This window comes from Anomaloglossus baeobatrachus, chromosome 10, assembly GCF_048569485.1.
Source record: "Anomaloglossus baeobatrachus isolate aAnoBae1 chromosome 10, aAnoBae1.hap1, whole genome shotgun sequence".
Classification (NCBI taxonomy): Eukaryota; Metazoa; Chordata; class Amphibia; order Anura; family Aromobatidae; genus Anomaloglossus; species Anomaloglossus baeobatrachus.
The window spans coordinates 167,363,851-167,376,940 of NC_134362.1; the positions used below are offsets into that span (position 1 = coordinate 167,363,851).

Sequence of the window (13,090 nt, forward strand, 5' to 3'; positions counted from 1 at the left end):
CTCACGGTAGGCCAACCGTGGGCACTACCAGACCGACCAGACTTGCTGTTTCAAGGGCCCTTTTTTCCATCTGAACTCTGCGGCCCTGAACATGACGGTGTAGCCATTGAGTCCTGGATCCTAGCGTCTTCAGGATTATCTCAGGAGTGGTTGTCACCATGACGCAGGCCAAGAAGCCAACGTCCGCCAAGATCTACCACAGCTCGTGGAAGATATTCTTATCTTGGTGCTCTGCTCAAGGAGTTTCTCCCTGGCCATTTGCATCGCCTATTTTTCCTTCCTTCCTACAATCTCGGTTGGAAAATGGTTGGTCGCTCAGCTCCCTTAATGGACAAGTGTCAGCGCTATCTGTATTTTTTCAGAAACGCCTAGCCGACTTCCGCAGGTACGCACGTTCCTGCAGGGAGTTTGTCTTCTCATCACTCCGTACAAGCGGCCGTTAGAGCTCTGGAGTCTGAACAAGGTTCTAATGACTCTCTTGAAGCCGCCTTTCGAGCCTTTGAAAGTTGTTTCCCTTTTCCGTCTTTCACAGAAAGTGGCCTTTCTAGTAGCGGTCACGTCTCTTCAGAGAGTGTCCGAGCTAGCAGCGCTGTCATGCAAATCTCCATTCCTGGTCTTTACCAGGACAAGGGGGTTCGGCGTCCGATTCCGGACTTTCTCCCTAAGGTGGTATCCCACTTTCATCTCAATCAAGATATCACCTTACCTTCTTTGTGTCCTCATCCAGTCCATCAATTTGAAAAGGATTTGCATCTGTTGGATCTGGTGAGAGCACTCAGGATCTACATTCCCGCACGGCGCTCCTGTGCCGCCCGGATGGACCCTTTGTCCTTGTCGCTGGTCAGCGTAAAGGGTCGCAAGCTTCCAAATCCACCCTGACTCGGTGGATCAAGGAACCAATTCTTGAAACCTACCGTTCTGCTAGGCTCCCGGTTCCCTCAGGGCTGAATGCCCATTCTACCAGAGCCGTGGGTGTTTCCTGGGCATTACGGCACCAGGCTACGGCTCAGCAGGTGTGCCAGGCACCTACCTGGTCGAGTCTGCACACTTTTACCAAGCATTATCAGGTGCATACCTACGCTTCGGCAGACGCCAGCCTAGGTAGACAAGTCCTTCAGGCGGCGGTTGCCCACCTGTACGAAAGGGCTGTTTGACGGCCCTACCACGAGGTATTCTTTTACCCACCCAGGGACTGCTTTTGGACGTCCCAATTGTCTGGGTCTCCCAATGGAGCGACAAAGAAGAAGGGAATTTTGTTTACTTACCGTAAATTCCTTTTCTTCTAGCTCCAATTGGGAGACCCAGCACCCGCCCTGTTTTCTTAGGGTTTTTTTCGGTACACATGTTGTTCATGTGAATGGTTGCAGTTCTCCGATGTTTCTTCGGATTGAATTGGTCTTTAAACCAGTTATTGGCTTTCCTCCTTCTTGCTTTTGCACTAAACTGGTGAGCCAGTGATCCCACTGGGGGTGTATAGCCAGAAGGGGAGGGGCCTTACACTTTTGAGTGTAATACTTTGTGCGGCCTCCGGAGGCAGTAGCTATACACCCAATTGTCTGGGTCTCCCAATTGGAGCTAGAAGAAAAGGAATTTACGGTAAGTAAACAAAATTCCCTTCTTTCTCTAGTAGAGCTCAGGATGATGAGCCGTGTAGAACCCTGTACTGTCTCAAAATGGGCCAAAAAGTGGCATACATAACGTGGACCAGAGTTACTAAAGGGAATTTGTCACCAAATGCTTCCCCATCTGAGGACAGCATGATGTAGGGACAGAAACCCTGATTCCAGCGGTGTCACTTACTGTGCTGCTTGCTGCATTTGATATTTGATAAAATCCCAATTTTCTCTGCTGCAGATCTTCCAGTTCTGTTATTGCTGAGCTCTGCATAACTCTGCCTCCACTACAGATTGGCAGATTTCTGCCTATGCACAGTGTAGAAAAAAAGCTGCCAATCAGTGATAAGGGGCTAGGTTATACAGAGTTTATGAGTATTGAGAACTACTGGACAGCAAGATTATTAACCCTGTAGTGATAATCTGCTGCTGATAAAACAGTGATTCTATCAAAACTACAGCAAGCAGTCAAGTAAGGGGTACTTCTCACATAGCGAGATCACTGCTGAGTGACGGTTTTTGTGACGCAGCAGTGACCTCATTAGTGATCTCGCTATGTGTGACACTAAGCAGCGATCTGGCCCCCGCTGTGAGATCGCTGCTCGTTACACACTGCTCTGGTTCATTTTTTGGACGTTGCTCTCCTGCTGTGAAGTACACATCGCTGTGTTTGACAGCGAGAGAGCAACAACTGAATGTGCAGGGAGCCGACTTCTGGTATCTGCGGATGCTGGTAACCAAGGTACACATCGGGTCACCAAGCAAAGCGCTTTGCTTGGTTACCCGATATTTACCTTGGTTACTAGTGTACGCCGCTCTCAGGCTGCCAGTGCCGGCTCCCTGCTCCCTGCACACATAGCCAGACTACACATCGGGTAAATAAGCAAAGCGCTCTGCTTAGTAACCCGATATGTACTCTGGCTACGAGTGCAGGGAGCCAGCGCTAAGCGGTGTGCGCTTGGTAACCAAGGTAAATATCGGGTAACCAAGCGAAGCGCTTTGCATGGTTACCCGATATTTACCTTAGTTACCAAGCGCAGCATCGCTTCCACGCGTCGCAGGTGGCTGGTCACTGGTCGCTGGTGAAATCTGCCTGATTGACAGCTCACCAGCGACCATGTAGTGACGCAGCAGCGATCCTGACCAGGTCATATCGAGGTTGGAATTGTTGGTACGTCGTTTAGTGAGACGGTACCCTTAGTGAGACATTACAGGAGTCAAGGTCTCTGCCCCTACATTGATTGTTGCCTATTTTTTTGTTTGTTTGGCTGGTCTTTATAGCAAGACAAAGTTGGGCGCTCTGGAACTCATCGGCACCCCACAATTTTGGGCTCGAGCAATTTAAATGCCGCTGTCAAAGAGAATGTCAGTGGCATCCAAATGGTTAAACGGAGCTATGTACATCCTGAGGAGGGGTTAAACAGTGCCTACAACAAAGTGTTGGTTATCAGGAGTTTTACATTGTGGCAGATTTACAAATGGCGGCAAAATATCAGAGTCGGAAAAGCGTCTAGCGCCAAAACTTAAATTTCTTTGTCGCTCCATTGGGAGACCCAGACAATTGGGTGTATAGCTATTGCCTCTGGAGGCCACACAAAGTATTACACTTAAAAGTGTAAGGCCCCTCCCCTTCTGGCTATACACCCCCAGTGGGATCACTGGCTCACCAGTTTTGTGCTTTGTGCGAAGGAGGCAACACATCCACGCATAGCTCCACTTTTTAGTCAGCAGCAGCTGCTGACTATGTCGGATGGAAGAAAAGAGGACACATATAGTGTCCCCAGCATGCTCCCTTCTCACCCCACTGTATGTCGGAGGTGTTTGTAAGGTTGAGGTACCCATTGCGGGTACGGCGGCAGGAGCCCACATGCTGATTCCTTCCCCATCCCTTTTTACAGGGCTCTGGGTGAAGTGGGATTTACCGGTCTCCAGGCACTGAGACCGTGCTCCATCTACAGCCCCTGGAGAAGATGCTGGATGGAGCGGAGTACATCAGGGACATGGCCCTGCTTCCTCAAGGTACTCTGTGTCCCCGTGCATTTGGCGCTCACACCGCAGCATGCTGGGTGTTGTAGTGCGCCGGGGGACATCAGCGCTGCGGCGCCTGTGCCATGGCCTCATTCAGCTTTGCTGAAGCAGGCTCACTTATGGGAATTGGTCGCGCCGGCCGCTGGGACTGCGGCGCGGCTGGCACTTGTAGTGCGCCGGGGACTTCAGCGCGGCCTGCGCTTTTACGGCGGCCGCGCTGATAACTAGAGTCCCCGGCTTTTGCGGCCTGCTTCCGTTCGTTCCCGCCCCCAGACCTGCCAGTCAGGAGAGGGGCGGGACGCTGGCCACTTCCAGGAATCGGTCGCGCCGGCCGCTGGCAGCGGCGCGGCTGGCACTTGTGGTGCGCCGGGGACTTCAGCGCGGCCCGCGCTTTTACGGCGGCCGCGCTGATAACTAGAGTCCCCGGCTTTTGCGGCCTGCTTCCGTTCGTTCCCGCCCCCAGACCTGCCAGTCAGGAGAGGGGCGGGACGCTGGCCACTTCTATGAATCGGTCGCGCTGGCCGCTGGAACTGCGGCGCGGCTGACACTTGTGGTGCGCCGGGGACTTCAGCGCGGCCCGCGCTTTTACGGCGGCCGCGCTGTTAACTCGAGTCCCCGGCTTCTGGGCCTAGTCTCCCTTCGTTACCGCCCACAGCCCTGACAGTCAGGGTAGGGGCGTGACGCTGCATAGAGCAGAGCTGAGAGCTGGAGTATGTTTTGCATACTCCACCCCTCTCACTGTGTGCACTGTGAATCCGGATTCCCGCACTTTCTCAGGCACGCCCACGGCTTCCTTCTCTACAAGGACGCCGGCAGCCATTAGTGTCAGTTTCTGTACGAACAGAGACAAGTGTGGAAGACCCTGGCATTCTGATAGTCACACAATCGCTGTAACAGGCGTTAAGCAGCACCTGTGGTGCTAACCCCACTAGTGCATAAGTGCACTTATAGATATGCTTGTACTATATACATTGCACTGTTTGGTCGCACGTTGTATATACCCTCCTGGATTATGCGGAGGAGTTATCAGCATATTCTCTGTGTAAAACAAAGGTGCAGAACCACATGTTTTTCTATACAGCTGGTACAGCATGTACGGCTATACGGCCGGCAGGTACATAGACTCCCATTGTATGCACTAATGGCCAGGGGATGAGGACGGTGTCTGCAGTATTTACTGACAGTTTTTCTGAGACTATGGCTATGATACTAGAAGCCTAGCAGTCCGGACATGTCTCTCACAATATGGGCACTGTTGAATCATTGATCCATGGCCCCCCTCAGTGTGAATAACTAACAGCTCCGGGAATGTCACACGCATCCCAGAGTCACGGCTCTGCACGGACGTCAGTCCCAGACAGCCTAAGTGGGCTCGCTATGAGCGGCCTCGGTTTCATCAGGGTCCTAACAGAAGGACTCGCTGTGTAATGAGGCGGAAGTAGCGGCTCAGGATTCTGATCCTGAGACCGCTCTCAATCTGGATACACCTGATTGTGACGCCATAGTAAATAATCTTATAGCGTCCATCTATAGAATGTGGGTTATTTCTCACAGCTCCTCCAGTGGAGGAGTCAGCTTCACGTATTTTTCTGGACCACTCTGCCTTCAGAGAGGCAGTCCAGGAACACCACGCTTATCCAGATATGCGCTTCTCCAAACGGCTTAGGATACACGTTATCCCTGTCCCCTGACTTGGTCAAGAACTGGACCCAATGTCCCGAGCGGCATCCTCCAATCTCCAGGCTTGTAGCTAGATCCATAGTTGCAGTGGGAGATGGAACTGCAAACTCAAAGATGCCACTGACAGACAGATGGATCTCTGGTCGAAAGCCATCTATGAGGCTGTCGGCGCACCGTTGGCTCCGGCATTCTCTTCCTTGGGGCACTCCAAGCTATTTCAGCTTGTCTTACACAGATTGACACGGTTACACGTACATCTGTGCCGCAGGTGGCATCCTTAACCTCTCAAATGTCTGCATTTGTTTCTTACGCGATTCAGGTTGTCCTGGACTCTGCGAACCGTGCGGCGGTAGCCTCCGCTACTCCGTGTTTTTAAGCAGAGCCTGGTCTGCTCGTTAAGTGAATGGAAGGCAGATTCTGCTTCCAAAAAAGGTTGCCTAACCAGTTGCCTTTTTCTGCTGACCGACTGTTTGGTGAGCGTTGGATGTAACCATCAAACAGTCCAGGGGTAAGGATTCATCCTTTCCTCAGCCCGGACACAACAAACCCCAACAGAGCAAGAGGCAGTCGGGGTTTTCGGCCTTTTCGAGGCTCGGGCAGGTCCCATTTTTCCTCGTCCAAGGTGGACTCAAAAGGATCAGAGGAGCTAAGATTCTTAGCGGGCTCAGTCTCGCCCAAAAAAGCGACAGTCTGAAAACCCGCTTCCAAGGCGGCTTCCTCATGACTTGCGGCCTCGGTCGGTAGCAGGCTCTCCCGCCTTGGCGATATTTAGCTGCCATAGGTCAATGACCATTGAGTGTGAGACATTCGGTCTCACGGGTACAGGATAGAGCTCACTTCTCGTCCTCCAACTCGATTCTTCAGAATTTCTCCACCTCCCGGCCGGGCCGCTGCTCTTCTGCAAACAGGGTGCACTCTATAGGCAGAAAGAGTGATGACCCCCGTTCCTCTTCAGGAACAAGGTCACGGTTTTTACCCCAAATTCTTTGCGGTACCTATAACAACGGGCCGTTCCGTCCCGTTCTGGATCTAAAAATGCTCAGCAAGCTCGTGGACACCAGGCGGTTCCGGATGGAATCCCTCCGCCATGTCATCGCCTCAAGGTCCCAAGGATATTTCCTAGCATCATTAGGCATCAAGGATGCTTATCCACACGTGCCGATTGATCCAGAGCACTAGCGTTTCTACGCTTCGTTATAGGAGACGAACACCCTCTGTTCGTAGCTCTACCTTCCGGCTAGCGACAGTCCAACTGGTCTTCGCCAAGGTCAGGGCAGCAGTAGTCACAGTCCTGCACTCTCAGGGTCACTCTGTGGTCCCGTATTTAGACGATCTACTTGTCAAGGCACTCTCTTAGGAAACATGCCAACACTGCCCGAACGTTGCGCTGGAGACTCTCTAGAGTTTTGGGTGGATCATCAACTTTTTAAAGTCAGATCCGACCCCGACCCTATCGATAACATATCTAGGCATAGAGTTTCTTACTCTCTCAGCGATAGTGAAGCTGCCGCTAGACAAACAGCATTCACTACGGGCTGCAAGCTCTTCTTTAAGAACCAGTCGCACACATTGAGACGCCTCATGCACTTCCTACGTAAGATGGTAGCAATGGAGGCAGTTCCTTTCGCGCAGTTTTACTGCGTCCACTACAATGGGACATTCTCCGCCAATGGGACGAGGAGTCGACGTCCCTCAACAGAGTCGTCGTTCTTTCTCAGGCGGCCAAGGAATCTCTACGGTGGTGGCTTCTTCTCACCTCTTGGTCAAAAAGAAGGTCCTTCCTATCCCCGTCCTGGGCGATAGTTACGACAGACGCGAGTCTATCAGGGTGGGGAGCAGTTTTTCTCCACTACAGCGCTCAGGGTACGTGGACTCAGCAAGAGTCCACTCTTCAGATCAATGTTCTTGAACACAGAGCAGTGTATCTTGCCCTACAATCCTTCCAACAGCGTCTGGAAAGCAAGCATATCCGACTTCAGTCGGACAGCTCCACAGCGGTGGCATACATCAACCACCAAGGAAGAACGCGCAACCGGCAAGCCTTCCAGGAAGTCCGGCAGGTTCTGATGTGGGTGGAAGACACGGCATCCACCATATCCACAATTCACATCCCAAGTGTGGAAACTAGGAAGCTGACTTCCTAAGTCGCTGAGGTGTGGCCGAAAGAGTATGGTCTCCTCACCCGGACGGGTTTCAGGAGATCTGGCGCCGCTGACAGAGGCCGGACGTCGATCTAATGGCGTCACGGCACAACAACAATGTGCCAGCTTCATGGCACGGTTTCACAATCATCGAGCTCTGGCGGCAAACGCCTTAGTTCAGCATTGGTCGCAGTTCCAGCTACCTTAGGTGCCACCTCTGGCATTGTTGCCCAGAGTACTGCGCTAGATCAAGACCGACTGCGGCCGCGCCATCCTCGTCGCTACAAATTGGCCGAGGATGTTGTGGTACTCGGTTCTGTGGTGCCTCACGGTAGGCTAACCGGGGGCACTACCAGACCAATCAGACTGGCTGTCTCAAGGGCCATTCTTCCATTTGAATTCTACGGCCCTCAACCGGATGGTGTGGCATTGAGTCCTGGAACCTAGTGTCGTCAGGATTACCTCAGGACGTGGTTGCCACCATGAGACAGGCTAGCATACCAACGTCCGCCAAGATTGACCACAGGACGTGGAAGATGTTCTTATCTCGGTGCTCGGCGCAGGGTGTTTCTCCCTGGCCGGTTGCATCGTCTATGTTTCCTTCCTTCCTGCAATCTAGGTAGGAAAATGGGTTGTCGCTCAGTTCCCTTTAGGGACAAGTCTCAGCGCTATCTGTATTTTTTCAGAAACGACGACTTCCTCAGGTACGCACGTTCCTACGGGGAGTTTGTCTTCTCAGCACTCCGTACAAGCGGCCGTTAGAGCCCTGAGATCTGAACAAGGTTCTAATTGCTCTCCAGATGCCGCCTTTCGAGCCTTTGAAGGATGTCTCCCTTCCCGTTTTTCACGGGAAGTGGCCTTCTAGTAACGGTCTCGTCTCTTAGGAGAGTTTCCGAGCTAGCAACGCTCTCATACAAACTCCCTTCCTGGTCCTTCACCAGGACAGGGTAGTTCTGCGTCCGGTTCCGGAATTTCTCCCTAAGGTGGTATCCCATTTTCATATCAATCAGGATATCACCTCACCTTCTTTGTGTCCTCGTCCAGTCCATCAATTTCAGAAAGATTTGCATCTGTTGGTTCTGGTGAGAGCACTCAGGTTCTACTTCCCGCATGGCGCTCCTGCGCCACCCGGATGCACTCTTTGTCCTTGTCGCTGGTCGGCGTAAACAGTCGCAAGCTTCCAGATCCACCCTTGCTCGGGGGCTCGAGGAACCAATTCTTGAAACCTACAGTTCTACTGGGCTTCTGGTTCTCTCAAGGCCGAAGGCCCATTCTACCAGAGCCGTGGGTGCATCCTGGGCATTACGGCACCAGGCTACGGCTCAGCAGGTGTGTCAGGCACCCACCTGGTCGAGTCTACTTACTTTTACCAAGCATTATCAGATGCATACCTACGCTTCGGCAGACGCCAGCCTAGGTAGATAAGTCATTCAGGCGGCGGTTGGCCACCTGTAGGAGAGGGCCGTTTGACGGCCCTATCATGAGGTATTCTTTTACCCACCCAGGGATTGCTTTTGGACATCCCAATTGTCTGGGTCTCCCAATGGAGCGACAAAGAAGAAGGGAATTTTGTTTACTTACCGTAAATTCCTTTTCTTCTAGCTCCAATTGGGAGACCCAGCACCCGCCCTGTTTTCTCGGGGTTTTTCTGTTTTTTCGGGTACACATGTTGTTCATGTGGTATGGTTCAGTTCTCCGATGTTTCCTCGGATTGAATTGGTCTTTAAACCAGTTATTGGCTTTCCTCCTTCTTGCTTTGGCACTAAAACTGGTGAGCCAGTGATCCCACTGGGGGTGTATAGCCAGAAGGGGAGGGGCCTTACACTTTTAAGTGTAATACTTTGTGTGGCCTCCAGAGGCAATAGCTATACACCCAATTGTCTGGGTCTCCCAATTGGAGCTAGAAGAAAAGGAATTTACGGTAAGTAAACAAAATTCCCTTCTTCAGATACAGCAGGTTTATGGGAGAGTATTGATAAATCCCCCTCCCTGGGTTTTTGCGGGATTACAGTATATGTTGGTGATATCTCTTCCATTGTTTTAGTCGCTGTAAATGATTGTTTAATTCGGGGCTGTTATTTAGGTGGACGCCCGCAGCGACCGCACCGGAGAGGTGATCTTTAAGGACAACTTCTCATCGTCTATTGCTGGAATAGTAGAAGGGGATTACCGCATGGATGGAAAAGCCCAGCTCATCTGCTGCTCTATAGACGGAGAAGGTGAGCGTATATCCTGAGAAAACATGGCCGCACGTGTGCCTGACCCGCCGTCTCCCGACCCGAACTAAGAGCCTCATATTTGGCTGTTGAGTTTGAGTTAGGAGATCCCCATTCATTCTGGTGGCCAAGTTCCATCCATGCCCGGACATTTGGTAGTTTTTGTCTTTGCCCGCAGTGAGAGGCTACCTTCCTTCCAGCCAGGAGACGGCGGGGAGTCTGATGGACACAAGCGTGGAGCAGGAACTTGTCCGAGAGCTCAGTCAGAAGAAGCAGAACTTGCTGCTGGAGCTCAAGAACTATCAGGAGAACTCCAAGGTCCGTCACACCTTGTACATGTCGCTGTGAGTAATGGACTCCGCTGACGGGTGATTGTTCTTTGCAGCAGGCAGAATTAAAGCTTCAAGTCAGCGAGCCTGACGGGCAGATGGGGGTGATCCCCGCGAATACGCAGCTGCAGACGGCGCTGTCTGTGAATCTGGGCTCGGACAACCAGTCTGCACATGTGGAGCTCAGCATTTCTACATCTAATGGTGAGGACGGGCTCCTGTGTAATGGCGGAGTACTAATTGTTTAAAATAAAGGATATGGGCTCCCATGCAAAACTCTCTTACTTTACACTAGATGACATTTTCAAACTCTCGCCCACCGACGACAAGAACAGGGGGCCTGGGTTCCCCATGGGAATTGGATGGTCACATGTGCACACTACTGCTCCAAATACACGGAGCTGTGGTAACACATGCACCCACCCCTACATTTACATGGCACCCCTGTTTTCATGATCATGGGGGGGCCCAGCAGATGGACTGCACCCAATATTATATTTCTTTGTCGCTCTATTGGGAGACCCAGACAATTGGGTGTATAGGCTATGCCTCCGGAGGCCGCACAAAGTATTACACTCAAAAGTGTTAAGCCCCTCCCCTTCTGCCTATACACCCCCCGTGCTCCCACGGGCTCCTCAGTTTTCTGCTTTGTGCGAAGGAGGTCAGACACGCACAGCACAGCTCCACAGATTAGTCAGCAGCAGCTGCTGACTATGTCGGTTGGAAGAAAAGTGGGCCCATATAGGGCCCCCAGCATGCTCCCTTCTCACCCCACTCTTGTCGGCGGTGTTGTTAAGGTTGAGGTATCCATTGCGGGTACGGAGGCTGGAGCCCACATGCTGTTTTCCTTCCCCATCCCCCTCAGGGCTCTGGGCGAAGTGGGATCCTATCGGTCTCCAGGCACTGAGACCGTGCTTCATCCACAACTCCTGTGGAGCCTGCTGGATAGGAGCCGGGTATCCTTCAGGGACATGGCCCTGCTACGTGAAGGTACTCTGTATCCCTGTGGGGACCGCGCACGGCAACACCTCAGCTTTGCTGGGTGTGCTAGTGCACCGGGGACCGCGGCGCTGACCGGGTTCAACTGTGCCATTACACACTCAGCGTCGCTGAGTGTGTTTATATGTAGGGGCTACCGCACTAACCGCCGCTGCCATGGGAAACTGCGGCGCGGCTGGGACTTGTAGTTCGCCGGGGACTTCGGCGTGTGCCGCGCTTTTACGGCGGCCACGCTTATACTCGAGTCCCCGGCTTGCTTGCGGCCTAGTTTCCCTTTCTCCCGCCCTCAGCCCTGACAGGCAGGGGGAAGGGCGGGACGCTGCACGGAATGAGCAGCACTGAGGGCTGGAGCATGATTTCCATACTCCACCCCCCTCACTGTGCACAGTGTGAGCACCTCGGCCACGCCCACGGCTCCCTCCTCTCGTCAGGACGCCGCAGCCATTCCTGTCAGCTCCTCCGACGCTGCAGAGGGGGACAAAGTCTGGGAGACCCAGACACGGTCTCTGGTGGCCTCATAACCGCTTTTAGGCGGATGGTAAGCAGCACATGTGGTGCTAGCCCCATGGTGCTGTAGTGTATTGATACATTATTTGTTTATAGTATATATTTCACACTGTATGAGCACAGTTCATTCTGGCTAGGCAGGGGTGCCAAAACACAGGCTTATTATGCTGCCTGCGCCGCTTGTACGACCCAGCTGCCGGCAGGTCCCATTGACCCTCATTGTGTGCAATGTTCGACCCCTGTGACACTTCTTCAGCCAGGGCCTCTGCTAAGAGGGGCCCAGGGGGAGCCACCTGTTGACACTGTCCTAGTGATGGGGACGGAGTTTGCGAAACTCTCTGAGACTATGGCTAAGATACTAGAAGCCTTGCAGTCCAGGCCGGTATCTCAGCAAAGGGACTCTGTTGAATCATTGTTCCCTGGCCCCCCTCAGTTGGACCAACAATGTCCTCCTGGGGTATCTCATACATCCCAGGCTGAGGGTTCTGACTTAGACCCCAGCCCCAGACCGACTAAGCGGGCTCGCTTAGAATTTCCCTCGACATCATATTGTTCAGGGTCTCAGCGGGGGGAATCTCTGGTTGATGATGCGGAGACAACTGATCAGGATTCTGATCCTGAGGGCGCTCTCAATCTTAATACTCCAGACGGGGACGCCATAGTGAACGTTCTTATTGCGTCCATCGATCAAATGCTGGATATTTCTCCCTCAGCTCCTCCGGCGGAGGAGTCAGCTTCTCATACACCGAGTATGTTTCTAGACCACTCTGATTTCAGAGAAGCAGTCCAGAATCATCATGCTTGTCCAGATAAGCGTTTTTTTCTAAGCGCCTTAAGGATACACGTTATCTTTTTCCCCCTGACGTGGTTAAATTTTGGACTCAGTGTCCCAAAGTGGATCCTCCAATCTCCAGACTGGCGGCTAGATCCATAATTGCAGTGGAAGAGAGGGCCTCGCTCAAAGATGCCACTGACAGGCAGATGGAGCTCTGGTTGAAATCCATCTATGAAGCTATCGGAGCTTCTTTTGCCCCAGCATTCGCAGCCGTATGGGCGCTACAAGCTATCTCAGCAGGTCAAGCGCAAATTGAAGCAGCCACATGCGCGGCCGCGCCACAAGTGGCATCCATTACCACCCAGACCTCGGCAATTGCGTCTTACGCTATTATTGCTGTCCTGGACTCTGCGAGCCGTACGGCGGTCGCGGCCGCCAATTCGGTGGTACTCCGCAGGGCCTTGTGGCTACGGGAATGGAAGGCAGATTCTGCTTCTAACAAAGCGCTTAACCAGTTTGCCAATTTCTGGCGACAGGCTGTTTGGCGAGCGTCTGGATGAAATCATCAATCAATCCAAGGGAAAGGATACATCCTTACCCCAGCCCAAACAGAACATACCCCAACAGAGGAGAGGGCAGTCGAGGTTTCGGTCCTTTCAGGGCGCGGGCAGGTCCCAATTCTCCTCGTCCAAAAGGTCTCAGAAAGAACAAAGGAACTCTGATGCATGGCGGTCTAAGTCACGTCCTTAAAAGGCCACCGGAGGCGCCGCTAACAAAGCGGCTTCCTCATGACTTTCGACCT

At 52.6% G+C, this 13,090-nt stretch overlaps 1 protein-coding gene across 1 annotated transcript in view; it reads left to right on the forward strand.

Moving 5' to 3' along the window:
* The window catches only part of BBS2 (Bardet-Biedl syndrome 2), a 119,708-nt gene that overhangs the window by 59,127 nt on the left and 47,491 nt on the right, over positions 1–13,090 (forward strand). The window contains exons 9-11 of the mRNA XM_075326843.1: positions 9,546–9,681; positions 9,857–9,996; positions 10,064–10,211. Coding sequence (XP_075182958.1) covers positions 9,546–9,681; positions 9,857–9,996; positions 10,064–10,211 — 424 coding nt within the window. The remainder of the gene's footprint in view (positions 1–9,545; positions 9,682–9,856; positions 9,997–10,063; positions 10,212–13,090) is intronic.